This window comes from Triticum aestivum, chromosome 2B, assembly GCF_018294505.1.
Source record: "Triticum aestivum cultivar Chinese Spring chromosome 2B, IWGSC CS RefSeq v2.1, whole genome shotgun sequence".
Taxonomy (NCBI): Eukaryota; Viridiplantae; Streptophyta; class Magnoliopsida; order Poales; family Poaceae; genus Triticum; species Triticum aestivum.
In genome coordinates this window covers 235,054,200-235,079,146 of record NC_057798.1, presented here as the reverse complement: position 1 = coordinate 235,079,146, position 24,947 = coordinate 235,054,200, and the positions used below count along the sequence as shown (strand labels likewise).

Below are 24,947 nucleotides of genomic sequence, written 5' to 3'. Positions count from 1 at the left end.
AGCAATCCACCATAGCCTTGGGGACTACACCCAGTGGGTGCACTCAGCGTGCCCCCACTAATTCGGAATTTCAATCGACGCACCCAGTGGGTGTACGACATATACTAAGATTTTCAGAAAGAAGGATTTTCAGATATCATATCCTAACAGAACAGGCGGTGACCGACTAACCTGAACATTGCTCTAAAGAGCCGAACTGGCGTCATAAGCCGCCTGACTGGCGTCTCGGATTGCCTTCACTTGCTCCATCATGACCCCTGCCTGGCGTATTGCTTCTTTAGCAGCGCTGGCTTGGTCTTCTAGGACGTGGTGGGTCGAGAAAAGTGAAGGCTGAGCAGCACTCAACGACGAAGGGCGAGCACTCGTCAGCGGCACCGCAAAGGATACGGTAGGCCGAGTGACGCTGTCCCCCTCCACAACCAACGTCTCGGGTGCCGACACATCCTGAGTCGCCTTGCCAGCAGACGCTTTCCTATTCCTCCTCGGCCTCAGTGGTTCCTCGTCATCGTCGTCAGGAAGGTCAATAACGACGTTAAGTGGAGCTGCAGAAAAGAGTCAAAATTAAAGACAAAGGTCCAACCGACTGAAGACGGAACTAAAAAGGTCGTACCAGGTTTTGAAATGACAGCGTCTTCCATTTTGTGATCTTCGGGTCTGATCGAGGTATCAGAAGTAGCAGCACTACAATTCCAGAAGTCAATCGGTCAGCTCACAAATCGACCAAGAATAAATTCATGTGAAACAAGAAAACTCAAGTTACACCATTACCCTGAGATAGTGGGGATCACCATCTTCATCTTCGGCAAGACCTTCGTCGGCTTCGACCGCGCCACTCGAGATTGCTTCGGAGCTTTCTCAGTCGGCGCAGGAGAAGTCGTCCGAGGACGCTTGGTCGACTGCGCGACGGACACAACCCCCTTACCACGCTCAGCTGCAGGGTCATGGACAAGCTCCGAGCGTCTTTCAGAACGGGGAGGTGCAACTTCCTCCTCCTCTTCTTCTTCCTCCTCATCAGAGTCATCATCTTCATCGTCGTCATCACCATTCGAATCCCACTCCTCCGGGCTTTCGCCCCCACTTCCTTCCTCCTCCTCAGTCGGTGTCTACGCCCCATTGGGCATCGAGTACAACTCGGTGGTGGCCTGGCAGACAACAAAACAAGACAAAGGTCAATCGACCGATTTGCAGCGAAACAGAATGAATAAAATAGGACCACAACCGGGGATAAGTGGTCATACTGTGTCCGGTTCATAGGTATGGTCGAGTGGTGGTATCCTCCTAGCCCCTCGAGGGTTATCCTTATTCCCCATGATGGCAGCCATCCACCTCTCCAGTGTGGCGTCACTGACCGCCTCTGGATGGACCCGAGTGGTATCTTCAGTACCACAGTACAGCCACATCGGGTGGCCTCGGTATTGGAGTGGTTGGATACGCCGACGAAGGAAAACCTCCAGAAGGTCCATGCCAGTCACTCCGTCCCGAATGAGCTGGACTACGCGCTCCATCAACATTTTAACCTGAGCCTTCTCCTCCGGAAGCACCTTCAGAGAAGACGGCTTGTTCACTCGGTCCATGGAGAATGGAGGGAGACCAGTCGACTGCCCCGGCGTCGACTCGTCTTGGCAGTAGAACCAGGTCGGCTGCCACCCTCTAACCGACTCGGGAAGGGTCATGGCTGGAAAAGCACTCTTACTCCTCACTTGGATTCCAAGACCCCCACACATCTGGATTACTTTAGTCCTCTCATATTTGGACTCGCCTTTTTCACCGTCTGGGAACGGCAAGTGAATATGTGCTTAAAGAGACCCCAGTGCGGTCGGCAACCCAGGAAGTTTTCGCACAGAGACACGAAAGCGGCGAGGTAGGCAATGGAATTGGGGGTGAAGTGATGGAGTTGTGCCCCAAAGAAGTTCAGAAACCCTCGGAAGAAAAGATTCGGTGGTAGAGAAAATCCGCGATCTACATGAGTGGCTAAGAGAACACACTCACCCTCTAGTGGCTGCGGTTGCCACTCGGTCCCCGGAAGTCTTGCTGACCCATGGGAGATCAGTCCCTCATTGGCCAGATCGTCGAGATCCGTCTGGGTGATGGTCGAGCGGATCCAATCTCCTTGGACCCAACCTTGCGGCAGGCGGGACCGCGACGAAGATCCACCCCGACTGGTCGCTCTTCCCTTTGCTTTCGCCATCGCCGTCGCCTTCTTCGCTCGCTCCAAGGCTGTCGTCTTCTCCTTCACCATCGTCGCCGGCGAGGCGTGCGAGGAGTGGATGGGCAGAGGCAAAAGCGGGCGCAGCAGGCGAGGGTGAGGAAGGTGGAGTGGGGAATGGAGACGCACTGTTCAAAAACCCTCATCCGGCACCTTATATAGGGACACTTCCGAGTGGCTGACAGGTAGGCCCGGGCGATCCTATCAAATCCCGAAACAGTCGCGCGCGCGATACATGGCGAAAAAGGCGACGCGGATATCGAGGCGTCTTCGCCTTATCCCATCCGAGTACCGCGGTCCTCCCCGCTTCGTGCGCTTCCCAAAATTCGGATCCCACTAAATCCGCTAACAGCAGAGCAACCTGTCAGACGGTAGATTTCCTAAGATCCGTCGCTCGGAAGTCCACCAAGTTCAAAGGTTCACTCGACAGAGGAAAAGAATGGATCAAGGCGACTGAAAGAAAAGTTGATGCCATCATTAAAAAGTCATTGATCCAGAATGAGACATGCTCAGAACACAAAAACAGGTCGGAAAGACTATCAACTCCTTCCTCACTCAAACCTCGATGCATTCGGGGGCTAATGATGAAGTCATGTACCTAAGGTAGGGTCATGGACCCGTCCAAAGTACCCTCCCCAAGGACATCTTTAGAAGAAGCTGCCTTCCAGTCGACCAAGAGGGATTCCACTCTACGGACTTGAAGACAGTCGACCATGAAGACTCACTCGACCACCAGAAGATCAAGAGCCACTCTGTATCCAAACGGTCTGTAATTAAGTAGTCTTTATGGCCATGATGACACTTTATGTAAGGCGTTACAGGTAACGCCTGGCCTTAATGTACTTTAAACCCTCCGCTGCGTGGGCTGGCTGGGGTCCTAGCAGACACTATATAAGCCACCCCCTCCACTGGCAGACGGGTTCGCACCCCTGTAACTCATACACTTATAATCCAGTCGACCGCCTCCGGGCTCCGAGACGTAGGGCTGTTACTTCCTCCGGGAAGGACCTGAACTCGTAAATCCCTTGTGTATACAACTACTCCATAGCTAGGATCTTGCCTCTCCATACCTACCCCCCATTCTACTGTCAGCCTTAGTACCACGACAAATGGGGTGCAAGTTATAGGTGATCTAGCATGAGATCATATAGGAATGAATGTGTCCTCTACGGGCCTGGTACGTCGGTTTATACATACATCGGGGTACCAGAGTTTACAGATAGGTTGGTTGAACCTAGAGGCAAATGTGTCATGGACTATCTCAAGGTCTTGGAGTACACGCAAAGTCTTTGGATCATTCCTTCTGCTAGATGATGAGTTTCGGGGGCTCCTCGGCCCAGCCCAGCCCAGCCCAAAGGACGAGTGACCAACGTGTCATGCACCCCTAATCCCGAAACATGTCACTCTAACAATCCAATCCCATCTCCGGTGACCATGTCGAGCTCTGGCAGCCGCTCCGATGGCTCCGTCGATGGTGAGGACGAGCTGGCCCTCTGCATTGCGATGGAGCGGTCACGGGGCAGTTTCGGGTCTGGTTCGTTGCCGCTTGCCCGCCGGCGCAGTGCGTTGGAGCTAGCCCCTCCCGACTGGCGTATAGCTCCGCGTGGGTGGCTCTATCCGCGCCATCCCTTCGTCGCCCACCTCCTCCGCCGGTCATTTCTCCGCAAGGGCAACGGTGGGTTCCAGTGCCCGCTCCGCCGGCGCCGCCGACGCGCACGCCTAAATCGAAGGCGCGCGCCGCCTACCGTGGGAGACAACATGCAAGGGAAAGGGACGAGGTCGAGCAATCCGTTCGCCGTCGCCGTGGGATGCCGGTGGTGCGTGGCAAGGAGGAGCGGCTCCTCGCATGGGTCCACCGCCGGTCACTTACGATGGCGAAGCCGGACGCTCCCCAACTTCGGAGGAAGAATGCCAAGTTACTCCGACTAGCCATTGAGCAGTCCGAGCACGAGACTGCGGAGGCAGCGATGGAGGCGGCGAGGGTGGCCAAGCTCAAGCGGAAGCAGAATTGGGTTGTCCGGCGGATGAAGGGATACACTGTCATCTCTGATTCCTCCTCTGACGACAGCTCCAACTCTGACGATCCACCTTCTGCCGCGGACGCCTACAGCAGCGCCGGCCATCGAAGGGCTAAGAACCGGCGAGGAAGTGGCGAAGCTCCGCCGTCTCCGTCTTTAATTTCCAGTTTTTAGTAGTTTAGTTTAAACTTGTCCGTCATTTATGTGGTTTATGTGAACTTTGGCGATCGTATAGAGATCAGTTGGTGATCGAAGTGTGCATTTCTACATTTGTTTCAATGTCCGTTTAATGATCTGCGTAGTTTATTCACGTTGCATGTTTTAGTATGAATAATATAGGGTACCGTGAACGAGAGATTTAAAGAGTGCCCAGTCAGTGTTCACGAACACGTCCGGCATGTGAAGACCGGATTTGATGAACGCGTATGTAAATATTTAACTCCGTTCTTCAAATAAAGTGCGCCGAATAGGCAGTCCCTAAAGAAAACACAGCCTGAGCCTGCCAGTGGGCATGGAGCCTACGCCTGTGCGCTATGCCGAGTATCTGGCGCATTGAGCGTCAGATAGGATTTACCCGAAGCGGCAGCTAGCGCATCGGGCAGACCGACAGACGAACCCTAGCGTTAGCGAGCAACACGGCGGCGCGCTCACCACCGGGAGCTCAACGGCTCGCTGCTTCGCCAGTTCGCCACGCCTCCGGCGCCGCTTCGCCGTCCGGCGCTCAACCTCGCTACATCGCCACGCCTCCGGTGCCGTTCCACCGTCAAGCGAGCGGCCTGCTCAGCTACTCGCCCGTCCGACGCCGTACCCACCGGCCCTCGCAGGTTGCAGCTTCCTACTTCCCGGCGTTCTCCGTCCCCGCCCAAGCACAACCTGGTAAAGCTTCAGGTAATTCCTGTACCTTAATTAGTTAATTACTATGGTGGCAAAGTTGCAATGAGCCAATGAGTGGGATCTTTTTTTTTTTTTGCTGCGAATAGGTTTCTGAACAATGGCAATTCCATCGATATCATGTCTTATACAGAGGTTTCATAAATTGATGTTACCTATTTCGCTTGACTTTTCAGATTTGAAGGAACTTACAATGCTGCTGAGTACTGTAAAGGTGCTTGGGCTGTGCTAATTAGTACTAAGCTGCCATCTTGTGAAGTTGGCAACTGGTATTGTGGCAATGCTCGTGCCCCATGGCTATGGGAGGTTGTGACGTACTGACACTGTTTTCTTTTGTTCTGTCTGTGATTCCCGTTATCTGAACACTCATGGTGAGACATATTATGTTACGTTCTGTAGCATAATATGGAATGCTATACTGCTAGTGCTACGGTCCAAAGATGACTTGTCCTTGACATCATAAGGTTTGCTCCCAGCATCTAATTAGTTTGTGAAATTTATCCATCCATGCCTTCACTAACCTCTACTCCCTCTGTAAACTAATATAAGAGTGTTTAGATCACTAAAGTAGTGATCTAAACACTCTTATATTAGTTTACGGAGGGAGTAATTTTCTAGTGCTAGTTAATTGTCATGGCTAGTCTAATGCAAGTCCTGTTGTGACAAATGTATGGAATAGAAGTTCAGAACCTTCAGAGATACATAGGACAGGAAGAAAGCGTCGTTCTCTCATTTTTAAATTTGCGTCAACTTTGGTTTAATCGAAGCCATACCAAAATAGTTTGGTATATACCAAAACCAAATCGCATTTTAGTTTTATAGTACCAATGTACCATATTGACCGAAGTATGGATAGTGTACATACCACAAAAGGGTATTTACCAAACTGAATAAACCGAATGCATAGAGTTAGTGGTGTGGTCTTGGGTGTCCCATTTGTCATGCTTGGAAGTTCCCAGTCGGTATAAGTAGGTATATTAGTTGACTGGGCGATTGGGTTTTTTAGGGACTGATCCGTAGTGGTGGCCATTGTGTTCATAATTGAGCTGCGGTGGTGGGTTTGAATGTTTTGGAAAATACTCTGAATTGCAAATACGAGGATTGAGGTGGTAGGAAGGTAATGGGTGGTTTGATCTGCTTAAATCGGGATTTTTCAGAGTTTATGTCACAAATAACTTAATTTTACATATGTATACACATGTACTGACATTCTTGTCCATTAGTGAGGTTGGAGCCCTCTCCCTAAAGGCTTAAGTCTGCCTTACCTTACATATAGTCATGTGCCCACCACTGCCTGGCTGCATGGTAGTGGCCACCATTGTGTAGGGAATCACAATTCCCTCTCCCTCCTCGGTTCTTCCGTCCTACCCGAGGACTTTTAAGGTAATCTTGTGTACAGTGAAATCCAGCCGGTTGCGCAGCATAGCTTGACTTGGATCGAGTTCTGCTTGTGGACGGATCTAGCAGTAGGTTATCCAATTTGGCCATCAGGTTCAGCTCTACTGTGGAAGAATTTGTTGTGATTTCTCGGTTGATTTTGTTTACATCTATGCTAATTTCTTGGCCAATCAACATTTCCTCTTTCATCCTCTTTTTATTGCCTCTTACAGAAATGTAGGGAAAGGCTGCGTACTATAGACCCAAAGTGGTCGGACCCTTCCCCGGACCCTGCGCAAGCGGGAGCTACATGCACCGGGCTGCCCTTTATTCTTTAGTAGTATTCACGATGTATTAGACTAAATAGTCCAAAGGTTGATTGGTAAACTGCTGCTTCATTTATTGACCACATTTCTTTCTTTTCTTGAAGTTGTGTTGCCTAGCGGTAGGGTGCAATTACAAGAAGCTTCATTCTGTCTATCAAGTGGATTTTGAGTGCTCGTGACTGGCGTATACCTGTATGTAGAACAAAATGTCCAGCAACAGCGGCGGTGGTACAAAGGAGAAGGGTCCCCGAATTGCTACTCCGCTTGTGCCACCTCCCTTAGTCCAGAATTCTATGCCTACTGCTTCAGATGGCCCCACCACTGATCTGAGATTAGCACAACAGTCCTGGCCTGGACATGTAGTCCTGCGTCCATGCACATCTTGGCCTCCTCATGTGAATCCTGCGTATCCACAACAAAATGGGGTATGTTCTCTACTATTGTCTATTTTCCACTAGGTCTTAAGGAAGAACAAAGCCTTGTTACCTTATCATGGTGCTGCCATTTTTCATGGGTAGGAAGCAGTGGCGGATGTGGTGGCAGCCGATGTTCTTCCTGTGATTAATAGCTGCAATGAGAAGATGTTGCCGGAAGTAAATATGCTATTTGATGACGAGAATGATGCTTATGAGTTCTACAATATTTATGCGGAGAAGGTGGGCTTCTTTGTTCGGAGATCAACACTCTGGACAACATCGAAAAACATCATCACTAGGAGGACATTTGTTTGCTCAAGAGAAGGTTTTCGGGAGAAGAAGAAGGGTGCCAAGGAATCAAAGTGCCCACGGCCTGAAACAAGAATTGGTTGCCCAGCAAGCATGACCATTAGGCTTACTCCCAATGGCAAGTACCGTTTGACAGAATTTGTACCAAACCATAACCATCAGTTGGCAACAGCTTCTACGATTCATATGTTGAAAGCAAAGAAAATTAGGCGTAAAGCACGGGCTGTGAGAGAAAATCTGGTGGATGATACTGTGGTAACGCCAGAGTTTGAAAATGAAGATGAGGCATATGAATTTTACAGCATGTATGCAGGGAAAATTGGATTTAACGTGAGAAGGGCAAGCATGACAGTAAATGCTGAAAATGTTATCACTAGAAGGATGTTTGTTTGTTCAAAAGAAGGGTTCCGTGAGAAGAAAAGAGGAGCAAATAGAGTAAAGAAGCCTCGTCCGGAGACACGAACTGGTTGCCCAGCGTGTATGGTCATCAGACTTGCATCTAACGGCAAGTATAATGTCACTGAGTTTGTCACCTTCCACAATCACGGTCTTGGCGCTGCAGCAGCTTCTGATCTTGTGATGACATCACTAGCGGCTGGAAGTTATCAAGATTGTGGAGTAGATTTGTATGATGAATCACTAGACGATTGTTACGGCAAGCAAAATCTTATCAAGGATGATGCCACTTCAAACAGTCTAGAAGGTAGAAGTTGGAAAAGGTACAAGTGTAAAGTTCCTCACTATGGTGATGTAGGTGCCACTCTGGAGTACCTACAAAAGATGCAACATGACAACCCTTCATTCTTCTATGCAGTAAAATCTGATGAAGATGGGTACTTGACTAATTTTCTTTGGGCAGATTCCAAGTCCATCATGGATTTTACCCACTTTGGTGATGTAGTATGCCTTGATTCAGGATATGCAGTGCAAGGCTATGGTAGGCCGATTGCTTTGTTTACAGGTCTGAATCATCATAGGCAAACTGTCATCTTTGGTACTGCATTACTTTATGATGAGAGCTTTGAAGCTTTCAGATGGCTATTTGATACTTTTAAGATGGCAATGAATAGTACCCATCCCAAGACATTGTTAACTGATAGATCGGCTGTGATAAGTGAAGCTGTTGCAGTAAGTTGGCCTGAGACGGCACATCGTTTTTGTGTTTGGCAAATTTACCAAAATGCTCTTCAACAGTTAAGTCAAGCATTCCATGGGTCAAGAACTTTAGAATACAACTTCAAGAGATGCCTATTTGATTGTGAAGATGAGGCTGAGTTTTTGATGGCATGGAGAGAAATGTTGGAAAATCATGACCTAAAAGATAATCAATGGCTAGCAGATCTTCTTGCTGTTAAGGAGAAATGGGCATTACCATATGGTCGTGAGGCATTTTACGCTGATATGAAAAGCGTCCAACAGAAGGACAACTTGAGTAGTGAGCTTAAAATATATTTATCCCTAGAATTCGACCTTTTGAGTTTCTTTGTGCAGTTTGAAAAATTATTATGTGATCGTCGGTCTGCAGAACTGCAACTTGATGTGAGTGCCAATCAAAGCACAAAGAAGCCACCTCCGATGCGAATATTAAGGCAAGCTGCAAATGTGTATACACCTGCTGCCTATAGAATGTTTGAAAGAGAGTTTGAATTGTACATGGATTGCATGCTATATAACTGTGGCGAGATGGGCACAATCTGTGAGTATAGGATAACTGGCGAGGACAATCCAAAAGATCATTTTGTTAAGTATGATTCGCTCAATTCCATGTCACATTGTAGTTGCAAGAGGTTTGAGTTTGTAGGCATTCCATGTCGCCATATGCTGAAGGTACTTGACACTAGGAATATCAAGGACATTCCTCCTCAGTACATCTTGAAAAGGTGGAGGAAAGATGCCAGATCAGGATCTTCAAATGGTGGTTACGCGTACTCTTTTGATGGTGATCCTCAGACAAAGCGTCACACTTTATTGTGTCGAATATTCAGTATAGCAGCGGCTAGAGCTGCAACCTCTGCCGAATCATTTGCGTACATGGAAAGCCAATCGAGCATACTTATGGGTCAAGTCGAACAATTTCTTGAAAACAGCCCCCCTGACATAGCTGCTATTACTGGTGCTAATTGTGACCGTACTCAAATTCCAGTTGAAAGTATGATCACAGACGGTCTGCACAATCATGCTAACTTTATCGATGGCTCTGCTGATGGTACTTGTTCAATCAAGATGATTCCCCCCCTTTTTGTTTGTCGCAACATGTATTTAACAGTGCTAATTGTAATGCAGATTCTCTAACCTTTCCCTTCACAATGGGTGCTGGTACGTTGGATTACCGCTAGACAGGTAACCACTTTCTTGCTACAAGCATGAAACGTAGTAAGAGAACTATTCTGTTATACTATGCCAAGGTCTTTATGGTTCTTACCCTATCAATTTACCCAAGATGTATCATTTGTTCAAGTGACCTGTTTGGGAAAATGTCTGTTTATCGCCGGCCAGCAAATATTTAGTTTTGTTCACACTTTTTTCTTTCAAACAGGTGCTGGATGATGGTATATCTGGCTGCCATACCAATTTGGTGGTGCGTAGAAATAACTAATGAGCTGGGAATAATGATGATGGGCTTATCGGCTGTGCAGATCATTTTTGAATAGATTTTTTTAAGGCTGCTGGAACTTTTCCAGTCCATTTCATAGCTTACGACTTGTCCAGTTCCACCTACCGCTTGCCCCATGGCGCCTCAGACCGATTACATATCAAGGTCGACTGTTCGACCACCAAGCGGCAATGACTTACCAGTAGATGATGATGAAAAGGGTGATGCGTTTTGTGTGTGTGTTGTGCCTGTGTTGATGGTGCATGCGGCGCCTGTAGATGTACTAGTATGGAGGAATGAATGTTCATGTCATCTCTACACCTATGTGATATATTCTGTTTACACTTGTCAAGTTCACTGGCTGTCCATATAATTTTGGCGAATATGAATTAAATAAATACAAACAAGGCAATCGCAAATTTTCAGGCCTTGTTTCGACCAGGGGTACTTTTTTCTTTCAGTTTTACTAAAGCATACTTTTTTCTTTCAGTTTTACTAAAGCATACTTTTTTCTTTCAGTTTTACTAAAGCATATCTAGATGTGCCCCAAGTATTGCACATGTAAGTCCTATGATTTTATCCGGAGATTCGTGTGGATACTCTCTTTCTTTTTTCTTTTTTTTTAGGGCAGATGTGCCCTAGATAGACCCTTTTTCTTTCCTCGGTTGGAAATGAACAACAGGAAAAGTGACCTGGGATTTGGGCTCACGTGAGCCCCGTACCAAAAGTTAAAATTCGCATAGCAAAATGTAGTATTTGCATTGCCTAGAGACAAATCTAAGACAAATAATTTAGAATGGAGGGATTATTATAAAAAAGAAATCACTATAGGCATGTGTGTTTTCTCCCTTTTCTCTCCCCTCTCTCGTGAACCTTCTGTCTTCCTAGATTGTCTCAGCAAAGAGTTTTTAAGGCAAAGCAAAGCTTTATAACTTAACAGTGTAGACACGAGCAGCCACAGCGGGCGGTACATTAGTGTTCTAGCCGATGCTATCATTCCACAAACATAAGTGACCAATCTTAGCTGGTTCATGTGCTATAGTGAGTTGTAGTGCTTTCTCATGTTAGAATATGTTCTTCACTTGTTGCAGTGTCCACAAAAGTACATGGACTGTCCGTCAATTATTTACGGGATCGGACGGATGTTCATAAGAGCATCTCCAGCCGTGCCCCCAACAGCCCCCGCCCCCTCCCCCCTCTCCCCCCCCTCCCGCGTGAATTTTTAGCGTCGGTGACCGAAAATCGGCCCAGTCGTGCCCCCAGGACCTCGTTTACCGTCGGTTTGGGCCAAATCCAGAGCCGGCGATCCCGCCCCGAACCCAAGCGCCCGAGTGTCGCCTGGCAGAAGCGAAAAGTGGCGTGGGGCCGCTCTGTCGGCGAGAGGAGGCCCTTTTTCCGCCGTTTCTTTCCTCCCGCTTTCCCCCTCGGCTTCCCTCTCATTCTCCATTCCTCCCGCCAAACTCCACCTCCTCCCTTCCAAGCCGCCCGCCATGCCACCGAAGAAGTACGTGATGCCCCGCGCCGCGATGGATCCCACAACCGCCGCCGTCGCCCAGCCGAAGCAAAGGAAGCCGAGGACGTCGTTGTCCAAGCCCCCGGGCATGGCCAACACCGACTGGAAGGCGAATGTGCAGCGCCGGGAAGCCGTCACCGCCGATAGGCGCAACAGGGCCAAGAAGGCCAGGGAGAGAGCGGCACACGCGACGGCCGCGGCGGCGGCGACGGAGCAGGTGGAGCGCGTGGCCGAACAAGCCGAGGCGGCTCGCACGACGATGATGAATCCACCCGGTGGGCACGGTGAAGGAAATATGCCCTAGAGGCAATAATAAAGTTATTGTTTATTTCCTCATATCATGATAAATGTTTATTATTCATGCTAGATTTGTATTAACCGGAAACATGATACATGTGTGAATATATAGACAAACATAACGTCACTAGTATGCCTCTACTTGACTAGCTCATTAATCAAAGATGGTTATGTTTCCTAACCATAGACATGTGTTGTCATTTGATTAACGGGATCACATCATTAGGAGAATGATGTGGTTGACATGACCCATTCCGTTAGCCTAGCACTTGATCGTTTAGTATATTGCTATTGCTTTCTTCATGACTTATACATGTTCCTGTAACTATGAGAATTATGCAACTCCTGTTTACCAGAGGAACACTTTGGGTACTACCAAACGTCACAACGTAAGTGGGTGATTATAAAGGAGTACTACAGGTGTCTCCAAAGGTACATGTTGAGTTGGCGTATTTCGAGATTAGGTTTTGTCACTCCGATCGTCGGAGAGGTATCTCTGGGCCCTCTCGGTAATGCACATCATTAAGCCTTGCAGGCAATGTAACCAATGAGTTGGTTACGGGATGATGCATTACAGAACGAGTAAAGAGACTTGCCGGTAACGAGATTGAACTAGGTATTGGATACCGATGATCAAATCTCGGGCAAGTAACATACCGATGACAAAGGGAACAACGTATGTTGTTATGCGGTTTGACCGATAAAGATCTTCGTAGAATATGTAGGAACCAATATGGGCATCCAGGTTCCGCTATTGGTTATTGACCGAGAATAGTTCTAGGTCATGTCTACATAGTTCTCGAACCCGTAGGGTCCGCACGCTTAACATTACGATGACAATTTTATTATGAGTTTATAAGTTTTGATGTACCGAAGTTTGTTCGGAGTCCCGGATGTGATCACGGACGTGACGAGGAGTCTCGAAATGGTCGAGATATAAAGATTGATATATTGGACGACTATATTCGGACACTGGAATTGTTCCGGGTGATTTCGGAGAAAACCAGAGTGCCGGGGGGGTTACCGGAACCCCCCGGGAGAGTATTGGGCCTTATGGGCCTTAGGGGAAGGGAGAGACTCCCCCCTCTGGTCCGAATTGGACTAGGAGGGGGGCGCCCCCCCTTTTCCTTCCCCCTCTCCCCCTTGGCGCGCCCCAAGGGGCCGGCCGGCCTCCCCCCTTGCTCCTTTATATACGGGGGCGGGGGGGCACCCCATAGACACAAGTTGATCTACGGATCGTTCCTTAGCCGTGTGCGGTGCCCCCCTCCACCATATTCCACCTCGGTCATATCGTTGTGGAGTTTAGGCGAAGCCCTGCGCCGGTAGAACATCATCATCGTCACCACGCCGTCGTGCTGACGGAACTCATCTCTGGAGTTTTGCTGGATCGGAGCCCGGAGATCGTCATCGAGCTGAACGTGTGCTGAACTCGGAGGTGCCGTACGTTCGGTACTTGGATCGGTCGGATCGTGAAGACGTACGACTACATCAACCGCGTTGTCATAATGCTTCCGCTTACGGTCTACGAGGGTACGTGGACGAACACTCTCCCCTCTCGTTGCTATGCCATCACCATGATCTTGCGTGTGCGTAGGAAAATTTATGAAATTACTACGTTCCCCAACGGTGGCATCAGAGCCTAGGTTTTATGCGTTGATGTTATATGCACGAGTAGAACACAAGTGAGTTGTGGGCAATACAAGTCATACTACTTACCAGCATGTCATACTTTGGTTCGGCGGTATTGTGAGATGAAGCGGCCCGGACCGACATTACGCGTACGCTTACGCGAGACTGGTTTCACCGTTATGAGCACTCGTGCTTAAAGGTGGCTGGCGGGTGTCTGTCTCTCTCACTTTAGCTGAATCGAGTGTGGCTACGCCCGGTCCTTGCGAAGGTTAAAACATCACCAACTTGACGAACTATCGTTGTGGTTTTGATGCGTAGGTAAGAATGGTTCTTGCTAAGCCCGTAGCAGCCACGTAAAATTTGCAACAACAAAGTAGAGGACGTCTAACTTGTTTTTGCAGGGCATGTTGTGATGTGATATGGTCAAGACGTGATGCTATATTTTATTGTATGATATGATCATGTTTTGTAACCGAAGTTATCGGCAACTGGCAGGAGCCATATGGTTGTCGTTTTATTGTATGAAATGCAAACGCCCTGTAATTGCTTTACTTTATCACTAAGCGGTAGCGATAGTCGTAGAAGCAATAGATGGCGTAACGACAACGATGCTACGATGGAGATCAAGGTGTCGCGCCGGTGACGATGGTGATCACGACGGTGCTTCGAAGATGGAGATCACAAGCACAAGATGATGATGGCCATATCATATCACTTATATTGATTGCATGTGATGTTTATCCTTTTATGCATCTTATCTTGCTTTGATTGACGGTAGCATTTTAAGATGATCTCTCACTAATAATCAAGAAGTGTTCTCCCTGAGTATGCACCGTTGCGAAAGTTCTTCGTGCTGAGACACCACGTGATGATCGGGTGTGATAGGCTCTACGTTCAAATACAACAGGTGCAAAACAGTTGCACACGTGGAATACTCAGGTCATACTTGACGAGCCTAGCATATACAGATATGGCCTCGGAACACGGAGACCGAAAGGTCGAACGTGAATCATATAGTAGATATGATCAACATAGTGATGTTCACCATTGAAACTACTCCATCTCACGTGATGATCGGACATGGTTTAGTTGATTTGGATCACGTGATCACTTAGATGACTAGAGAGATGTCTGTCTAAGTGGGAGTTCTTAAGTAATATGATTAATTGAACTTAAATTTATCATGAACTTAGTACCTGATAGTATTTTGCTTGTCTATGTTTGTTTGTAGATAGATGGCTCGTGCTGTTGTTCCGTTGAATTTTAATGCGTTCCTTGAGAAAGCAAAGTTGAAAGATGATGGTAGCAATTACACGGACTGGGTCCGTAACCTAAGGATTATCCTCATTGCTGCACAGAAAAGTTACGTCATGGAAGCACCGCTGGGTGCCAGGCCTGCTGCTGATGCAACTGACGACGTTAAGAACGTCTCGCAGAGCAAAGCTGATGACTACTCGATAGTTCAGTGTGCCATGCTTTACGGCTTAGAACTAGGTCTTCAACGACGTTTTGAATGTCATGGAGCATATGAGATGTTTCAGGAGTTGAAGTTAATATTTCAAGCAAATGCCCGGATTGAGAGATATGAAGTCTCCAATAAGTTCTACAGCTGCAAGATGGAGGAGAATAGTTCTGTCAGTGAACACATACTCAAAATGTATGGGTAAAATAATCACTTGATTCAACTGGGAGTTAATCTTCCTGATGATAGTGTCATTGACAGAATTCTCCAATCACTGCCACCAAGCTACAAGAGCTTCGTGATGAACTATAACATGCAAGGGATGAACAAGACTATTCCCGAGCTCTTCGCAATGCTAAAAGCTACGGAGGTAGAAATCAAGAAGGAGCATCAAGTGTTGATGGTTAACAAGACCACCAGTTTCAAGAAAAAGGGCAAAGGGAAGAAGAAGGGGAACTTCAAAAAGAACGGCAAGCAAGTTGCTGCTCAAGAGAAGAAACCCAAGTCTGGACCTAAGCCTGAAACTGAGTGCTTCTACTGCAAGCAGACTGGACACTGGAAGCGGAACTGCCCCAAGTATTTGGCGGATAAGAAGGATGGCAAAGTGAACAAAGGTATATGTGATATACATGTTATTGATGTGTACCTTACTAATGCTCGCAGTAGCACCTGGGTATTTGATACTGGTTTTGTTGCTAATATTTGCAACTCGAAACATGAACTACGGATTAAGCGAAGATTGGCTAAGGATGAGGTGACGATGCGCGTGGGAAATGGTTCCAAAGTCGATGTGATCGCGGTCGGCACGCTACCTCTACATCTACCATCGGGATTAGTTTTAGACCTAAATAATTGTTATTTGGTGCCAGCGTTGAGCATGAACATTATATCTGGATCTTGTTTGATGCGAGACGGTTATTCATTTAAATCAGAGAATAATGGTTGTTCTATTTATATGAGTAATATCTTTTATGGTCATGCACCCTTGAAGAGTGGTCTATTTTTATTGAATCTCGATAGTAGTGATACACATATTCATAGTGTTGAAACCAAAAGATGCAGAGTTGATAACGATAGTGCAACTTATTTGTGGCACTGCCATTTAGGTCATATCGTTGTAAAGCGCATGAAGAAACTCCATACTGATGGGCTTTTGGAATCACTTGATTATGAATCACTTGGTACTTGCGAACCGTGCCTTATGGGCAAGATGACTAAAACGCCGTTCTCCGGAACTATGGAGCGAGCAACTGATTTGTTGGAAATCATACATACTGATGTTTGTGGTCCAATGAATATTGAGGCTCGCGGCGGGTATCGTTATTTTCTCACCTTCACAGATGATTTGAGCAGATATGGGTATATCTACTTAATGAAACACAAGTCTGAAACATTTGAAAAGTTCAAAGAATTTCAGAGTGAAGTGGAAAATCATCGTAACAAGAAAATAAAGTTTCTACGATCTGATCGTGGAGGAGAATATTTGAGTTACGAGTTTAGTCTACACTTGAAACAATGCGGAATAATTTCGCAACTCACGCCACCCGGAACACCACAACGAAATGGTGTGTCCGAACGTCGTAATCGTACTTTACTAGATATGGTGCGATCTATGATGTCTCTTACTGATTTACCGCTATCGTTTTGGGGTTATGCTTTAGAGACGGCCGCATTCACGTCAAATAGGGCACCATCAAAATCCATTGAGACGACGCCTTATGAACTATGGTTTGGCAAGAAACCAAAGTTGTCGTTTCTTAAAGTTTGGGGCTGCGATGCTTATGTGAAGAAACTTCAACCAGATAAGCTCGAACCCAAATCGGAGAAATGTGTCTTCATAGGATACCCAAAAGAGACTATTGGGTACACCTTCTATCACAGATCTGAGGGCAAGATTTTCGTTGCTAAAATCGGATCCTTTCTAGAGAAGGAGTTTCTCTCGAAAGAAGTGAGTGGGAGGAAAGTAGAACTTGATGAGATAATTGTATCTACTCCCTTATTGGAAAGTAGTTCATCACAAGAACCGGTTCCTATGACAACTACACCAATTAGTGAGGAAGCTAATGATATTGATCATGAAACTTCAGATCAAGTTTCTACTGAACCTCGTAGGTATACCAGAGTAAGATCCGCACCAGAGTGGTATGGTAATCCAATTCTGGAAGTCATGTTACTTGACCATGATGAACCTACGAACTATGAGGAAGCGATGATGAGCCCAGATTCCACAAAATGGCTAGAGGCCATGAAATCTGAGATGGGATCCATGTATGAAAACAAAGTATGGACTTTGGTTGACTTGCCCGATGATCGGAAAGCCATTGAGAATAAATGGATCTTTAAGAAGAAGACTGACGCTGATGGTAATGTAACTGTCTATAAAGCTCGACTTGTTGCGAAAGGTTTTCGACAAGTTCAAGGAGTTGACTACGATGAGACTTTCTCACCCGTAGCGATGCTTAAGTCTGTCCGAATCATGTTAGCTATTGCTGCATTTCATGATTATGAAATTTGGCAAATGGATGTCAAAACTGCATTCTTGAATGGATTTCTGGAAGAAAAGTTGTATATGATGCAGCCAGAAGGTTTTGTTGATCCAAAAGGTGCTAACAAAGTGTGCAAGCTCCAGCGTTCCATTTATGGACTGGTGCAAGCATCTCGGAGTTGGAATAAACGCTTTGATAGTGTGATCAAAGCATATGGCTTTATACAGACTTTTGGAGAAGCCTGTATTTACAAGAAAGTGAGTGGGAGCTCTGTAGCATTTCTGATATTATATGTAGATGACATATTATTAATTGAAAATGATATAGAATTTCTGGATAGCATAAAGGGATATTTGAATAAAAGTTTTTCAATGAAAGACCTCGGTGAAGCTGCTTACATATTGGGCATCAAGATCTATAGAGATAGATCAAGACGCTTAATAGGACTTTCACAAAGCACATACCTTGACAAAATTTTGAAAAAGTTCAAAATGGATCAGGCAAAGAAAGGATTCTTGCCTGTGCTACAAGGTGGGAAGTTGAGTCAAACTCAATGCTCGACCACAGCAGAAGATAGAGAGAAAATGAAAGATGTTCCCTATGCTTCAGCCATAGGCTCTATCATGTATGCAATGTTGTGTACCAGACCTGACGTATGCTTAGCAATAAGCTTGGCAGGAAGGTACCAAAGTAATCCAGGAGTGGATCACTGGACAGCGGTCAAGAACATCCTGAAATACCTGAAAAGGACTAAGGATATGTTTCTCATATATGGAGGTGACAAAGAGCTAGTCGTAAATGGTTACGTCGATGCAAGCTTTGACACTGATCCGGACAATTCTAAATCGCAAACCAAATACGTGTTTTTATTAAACGGTGGAGCTGTAAGTTGGTGCAGTTCTAAACAAAGCGTCGTGGCGGGATCTACATGTGAAGCGGAGTACATAGCTGCTTCGGAAGCAACAAATGAAGGAGTCTGGATCAAGGAGTTCATTTCCGATCTAGGTGTCATAACTAGTGCATCGGGACCAATGAAGATCTTCTGTGACAATACTGGTGCAATTGCCTTGGCAAAGGAATCCATATTTCACAAGAGGACCAAGCACATCAAGAGACGCTTCAATTCCATTCGGGACCAAGTCCAAGTGGGAGACATAGATATTTGCAAGATACATACGGATCTGAATGTTGCAGACCCGTTGACTACGCCTCTCTCACGAGCAAAACATGATCAGCACCAAGACTCCATGGGTGTTAGAATCATTACTATGTAATCTAGATTATTGACTCTAGTGCAAGTGGGAGACTGAAGGAAATATGCCCTAGAGGCACTAATAAAGTTATTATTTATTTCCTCATATCATGATAAATGTTTATTATTCATGCTAGAATTGTATTAACCGGAAACATGATACATGTGTGAATACATAGACAAACATAACTTCACTAGTATGCCTCTACTTGACTAGCTCATTAATCAAAGATGGTTATGTTTCCTAACCATAGACATGTGTTGTCATTTGATTAACGGGATCACATCATTAGGAGAATGATGTGATTGACATGACCCATTCCGTTAGCCTAGCACTTGATCGTTTAGTATATTGCTATTGCTTTCTTCATGACTTATACATGTTCCTGTAACTATGAGAATTATGCAACTCCCGTTTACCGGAGGAACACTTTGGGTACTACCAAACGTCACAACATAACTGGGTGATTATAAAGGAGTACTACAGGTGTCTCCGAAGGTACATGTTGAGTTGGAATATTTCGAGATTAGGTTTTGTCACTCCGATCGTCGGAGAGGTATCTCTGGGCCCTCTCGGTAATGCACATCATTATAAGCCTTGCAAGCAATGTAACCAATGAGTTGGTTACGGGATGATGCATTACAGAACGAGTAAAGAGACTTGCCGGTAACGAGATTGAACTAGGTATTGGATACCGACGATCAAATCTCGGGCAAGTAACATACCGATGACAAAGGGAACAACGTATGTTGTTATGCGGTTTCACCGATAAAGATCTTCGTAGAATATGTAGGAACCAATATGGGCATCCAGGTTCCGCTATTGGTTATTGACCGAGAATAGTTCTAGGTCATGTCTACATAGTTCTCGAACCCGTAGGGTCCGCACGCTTAACGTTACGATGACAATTTTATTATGAGTTTATAAGTTTTGATGTACCGAAGTTTCTTCGGAGTCCCGGATGTGATCACGGACGTGACGAGGAGTCTCGAAATGGTCGAGACATAAAGATTGATATATTGGACGACTATATTCGGACACCGGAATTGTTCCGGGTGATTTCGGAGAAAACCGGAGTGCCGGGGGGGTTACCGGAACCCCCCGGGAGAGTATTGGGCCTTATGGGCCTTAGGGGAAGGGAGAGAGGGGCGGCCAGCATGGGCCGCGCGCCCCCTCCCCCCTCTGGTCTGAATTGGACTAGGAGGGGGGCGGCGCCCCCCCTTTTCCTTACCCCTCTCCCCCTTCCTTCCCCCTCCTAGTAGGAGTAGGAAAGGAGGAGTCCTACTCCTACTAGGAGGAGGATTCCTCCTCCTTGGCGCGCCCCAAGGGGCCGGCCGGCCTCCCCCCTTGCTCCTTTATATACGGGGGCGGGGGGGCACCCCATAGACACAAGTTGATCTACGGATCGTTCCTTAGCCGTGTGCGGTGCCCCCTCCACCATATTCCACCTCAGTCATATCGTCGCGGAGTTTAGGCGAAGCCCTGCGCCGGTAGAACATCATCATCGTCACCATGCCGTCGTGCCGACGGAACTCATCTCCGGAGCTTTGCTGGATCGGAGCCCGGAGATCGTCATCGAGCTGAACGTGTGCTGAACTCGGAGGTGCCGTACGTTCGGTACTTGGATCGGTCGGATCGTGAAGACGTACAACTACATCAACCGCGTTGTCATAACGCTTCCGCTTACGGTCTACGAGGGTACGTGGAGGAACACTCTCCCCTCTCATTGCTATGCCATCACCATGATCTTGCGTGTGCGTAGGAAAATTTATGAAATTACTACGTTCCCCAACACACGGCCCGCACGCGGCCTGGAGCCAGCAAAGCGTCAGCTCTCCGGCGGGGTTCTCGTTGTTGCCACACCCATGGAGAACGCCGTCGCCGGGCTATGCCGATGGCGACATCCACGGTGGTTTCAACCCCAACATCACCTTTCCCCATGGGCGCGCGGTCCAGCGCATGCTATCGCCCGCGTTCGTCGGCGTGCAGTACCCTCCATACACGTACTCGCCGCTGGACTACGCAGCTTCACCGACGCCACCTCTCCGCCGCGGCCTCTACTCGCAAGCCTCCTCCTCGTCGCATCTTGGCGACGCCGACGCGACGGAGGCCGACATGGAAGACATCATCGCAGCCGTCTCGGCTGCCGCCGCCGCTTTCCCCGGGTTCACTACCCAAGACAGCTCGACTGATCTCGGCGACATGGACGCCGAGCTTGACTATGGCGAGGAAGAGCCGGAGGAGGAGGAGGATGAGGAGGAGGAGGAAGAGGAGGTGCCGGCGCCGACGAGGAAAGGCAAGAAGAAGAAGAAGAAGAAAGGGGCGGCCAAGACCGGCGAGCCACGCATCAAGTGGGCGACCAAGGAAGATGAGTGCCTCGCCGAAGCGTGAAAGGTCGTCTGCCTCGACCTGATCACCGACACAAACCAGAGCTTCGACACGTATTGGTACCGCATCAAGACCGAGTTCGACGAGCGTAAACTCGTCGACCCCTACTTCAAAGGCGTCCCCATGCAGCGGGGTTCGAAGGCGATGGCGAACCATTGGGGGCTCATCCAAACGGCGTGCAACAAATGGCATGGGATCGTCGAGGAGGTCGCGGCTCGCCTGGAGAGCGGCACAAGCGTCGAGGATCAGGTACAACACGCCGTCCTCTCCCTATTCCTCTCGTCGTGCGCGCGCCCATTTGCGCTCCCGCGCCAACTGATGCCCGCTCTTCGGCGCAGCTGCTGCGCATGTTCGCCATGTACCGCGACGACAATGGCGACCAGGAGTTCAAGTACCTCCACGTCTTCAAACGGATCCACAAGTGCGAGAAGTGGGCGGATATCCGGCGCACCCTCGCCAAGGCCAAGGAGACGTACAAGCCGGTGTTGGAAATATGCCCTAGAGGCAATAATAAAAGTATTATTATATTTCAATGTTCATGATAAATGTCTTTTATTCATGCTATAACTGTATTATCCGGAAATCGTAATACATGTGTGAATACTTAGACTACAATATGTCCCTGGTGAGCCTCTAGTTGACTAGCTCGTTGTGATCAACAGATAGTCATGGTTTCCTGACTATGGACATTGGATGTCGTTGATAACGGGATCACATCATTAGGAGAATGATGTGATGGACAAGACCCAATCCTAAGCATAGCATAAAAGATCGTGTAGTTCGTTTTGCTAGAGCTTTGCCAATGTCAAGTATCTCTTCCTTCGACCATGAGATCGTGTAACTCCCGGATACCGTAGGAGTGCCTTGGGTGTATCAAACGTTACAACGTAACTGGGTGACTATAAAGGTGCATTACAGGTATCTCCGAAAGTAGCTGTTGGGTTGACACGGATCGAGACTGGGATTTGTCACTCCGTATGACGGAGAGGTATCTCTGGGCCCACTCGGTAATGCATCATCATAATGAGCTCAATGTGACCAAGGTGTTGGACACGGGATCATGCATTACGGTACAAGTAAAGTGACTTGCCGGTAACGAGACTGAACAAGGTATTGGGATACCGACGATCGAGTCTCGCGCAAGTAACGTACCGATTGACAAAGGGAATTGCATACAGGGTTTGATCGAATCCTCGACATAGTGGTTCATCCGATGACAACATCGAGGAGCATGTGGGAGCCATCATGGGTATCCAGATCCCGCTGTTGGTTATTGACCTGAGAGCGTCTCGGTCATGTCTGCATGTCTCCCGAACCCGTAGGGTCTACACACTTAAGGTTCGGTGACGATAGGGTTATTAGGAAGACTAGTATGTGACTACCGAATGTTGTTCGGAGTCCCGGATGGGATCCTGGACGTCACGAGGAGCTCCGGAAGGGTCCGGAGGTAAAGATTTATAAATGGGAAGTTGTCAAACGGACACCGGGAAGTTTCGGGGTCATACCGGTATTGTACCGGGGCCACCGGAAGGGTTCCGGGGGTCCACCGGGAGGGGCCACCCCTCCCGGGGGGCACATGGGCTGCGTGGGGCAGGGAGCCAGCCCCTGGTGGGCTGGCCGCACCCCCTCCCTTGGGCCCTTGCGCCTAGGGTTGAGGGGGGGAACCCTAGAGGGGGCGCCCCCTTGGCTTGGGGGGCAAGCCACCCTCTCCCCCTCTCCCCTTGGCCGCCGCACCCCCCCTAGATGGGTTCTAGGGGGCCGGCCCCCTTCTCCCTTCCCCCTATAAATAGAGGGGTGAGGGGAGGGCAGCTGCACCACCCTCCAAGGCGCAGCCCTCCCCTCCCCAACACCTCTCCTCCTCCGTTGTGTGCTTGGCGAAGCCCTGCCGGAGTACTGCCTCTCCACCATCACCACGCCGTCGTGCTGCCGATGGAGCTGTCTTCCTCAACCTCTCCTTCCCCCTTGCTGGATCAAGAAGGAGGAGACGTCTCCCGTCCCGTACGTGTGTTGAACGCGGAGGTGTTGTCCGTTCAGCACTTGGTCATCGGTGATTCGAATCACGTCGAGTACGACTCCATCATCACCTTGCAAGCTTCCGCACGAGATCTACAAGTGGTATGTAGATGCAAACTCTCTCCCTTGACTCGTTGCTTAGATGAACTCATAGATGGATCTTGGTGAAACCGTAGGAAAAAATTTAATTTTCTGCAACGTTCCCCAACAGTGGTATCAGAGCTAGGTCTATGCGTAGTTCTCTTTGCATGAGTAGAACACAATTTTGTTGTGGGCGTGGATTTTGTCATCTTACTTGCCTCTACTAGTCTTTTCTTGCTCAACGGTATTGTGGGATGAAGCGGCCCGGACCAACCTTACACGTACGCTTACGTGAGACCGGTTCCACCGACTGACATGCACTAGTTGCATAAGGTGGCTGGCGGGTGTCTGTCTCTCCCACTTTAGTTGGAGCGGAATCGATGAACAGGGCCCTTATGAAGGGTAAATAGAAGTTGACAAAATCACGTTGTGGTGATTCGTAGGTAAGAAAACGTTCTTGCTAGAACCCAATTGCAGCCACGTAAAAGATGCAACAACAATTAGAGGACGTCTAACTTGTTTTTGCAGCGATTGATCATGTGGTGTGATATGGCCAGAAGTTGTGATGAATGATGAATTGTGATGTATGAGATCATGTTCTTTGTAATAGGATTCACGACTTGCATGTCGATGAGTATGACAACCGGCAGGAGCCATAGGAGTTGTCTTTATTTTTTGTATGACCTGCGTGTCATTGAATAACGCCATGTAAACTACTTTACTTTATTGCTAAACGTTAGTCATAGAAGTAGAAGTAGTCGTTGGCGTGACAACTTCATGAAGACACGATGATGGAGATCATGATGATGGAGATCATGGTGTCAAGCCGGTGACAAGATGATCATGGAGCCCCGAAGATGAAGATCAATGGAGCTATATGATATTGGCCATATCATGTCACAACTATATAATTGCATGTGATGTTTATTATGTTTATGCATCTTGTTTACTTAGGACGACGGTAGTAAATAAGATGATCCCTTACAAAAAATTTCAAGAAGTGTTCTCCCCTAACTGTGCACCGTTGCTACAGTTCGTCGCTTCTAAGCACCACGTGATGATCGGGTGTGATGGATTCTTACGTTCACATACAACGGGTGTAAGACAGTTTTACACAGCGAAAACACTTAGGGTTAACTTGACGAGCCTAGCATGTGCAGACATGGCCTCGGAACACGGAGACCGAAAGGTCGAACAGGAATCGTATGGAAGATACGATCAACATGAGAATGTTCACCGACGATGACTAGTCCGTCTCACGTGATGATCGGACACGGGCTAGTCGACTCGGATCATGTAACACTTAGATGACTAGAGGGATGTCTAATCTAAGTGGGAGTTCATAATTTGATTAGAACTTTATTATCATGAACTTAGTCTAAAACCTTTGCAAATATGTCTTGTAGATCAATGGCCAACGCTAATGTCAACATGAACTTCAACGCGTTCCTAGAGAAAACCAAGCTGAAAGATGATGGCAGCAACTATACGGACTGGGTCCGGAACCTGAGGATCATCCTCATAGCTGCCAGGAAACAATATGTCCTAGAAGGACCGCTAGGTGACGCTCCTGTCCCAGAGAACCAAGACATTATGAATGCTTGGCAGTCTCGTGCTGATGATTACTCCCTCGTTCAGTGCGGCATGCTTTACAGCTTAGAACCGGGGCTCCAAAAGCGTTTTGAGCAC

The 24,947-nt window shown here is 47.7% G+C and overlaps 1 protein-coding gene across 6 annotated transcripts; it reads left to right on the top strand.

Moving 5' to 3' along the window:
* The first annotated feature begins 4,770 nt into the window (after positions 1-4,770).
* LOC123044540 (protein FAR1-RELATED SEQUENCE 5) lies at positions 4,771-10,488 on the top strand. 6 transcript variants are annotated; one of them, XM_044467308.1, is made up of 6 exons: positions 4,771-5,112; positions 5,292-5,579; positions 7,019-7,243; positions 7,344-9,749; positions 9,827-9,883; positions 10,080-10,488. In XM_044467308.1, exons 3-5 carry the CDS (start codon positions 7,192-7,194, stop codon positions 9,877-9,879), a joined length of 2,511 nt encoding a protein of 836 aa, XP_044323243.1. In that variant the 5' UTR covers positions 4,771-5,112; positions 5,292-5,579; positions 7,019-7,191; the 3' UTR covers positions 9,880-9,883; positions 10,080-10,488. The 6 variants fall into 6 exon arrangements, with proteins under 6 accessions (XP_044323243.1, XP_044323242.1, XP_044323240.1 ...); XM_044467307.1 differs by having other exon boundaries at positions 6,923-7,243; XM_044467305.1 differs by having other exon boundaries at positions 4,772-5,112; positions 7,337-9,749.
* The last annotated feature ends 14,459 nt before the right edge of the window (positions 10,489-24,947 follow it).

Coding starts and splice junctions, on each gene's coding strand:
- LOC123044540 (XM_044467305.1), top strand. CDS start 7,025: ATGTCCAGCAACAGCGGCGGTGGTACAAAGGAGAAGGGTCCCCGAATT. Junction 7,244..7,336: donor CGTATCCACAACAAAATGGG/GTATGTTCTCTA, acceptor TTTCATGGGTAG/GAAGCAGTGGCGGATGTGGT. Junction 9,750..9,826: donor TATCGATGGCTCTGCTGATG/GTACTTGTTCAA, acceptor ATTGTAATGCAG/ATTCTCTAACCTTTCCCTTC.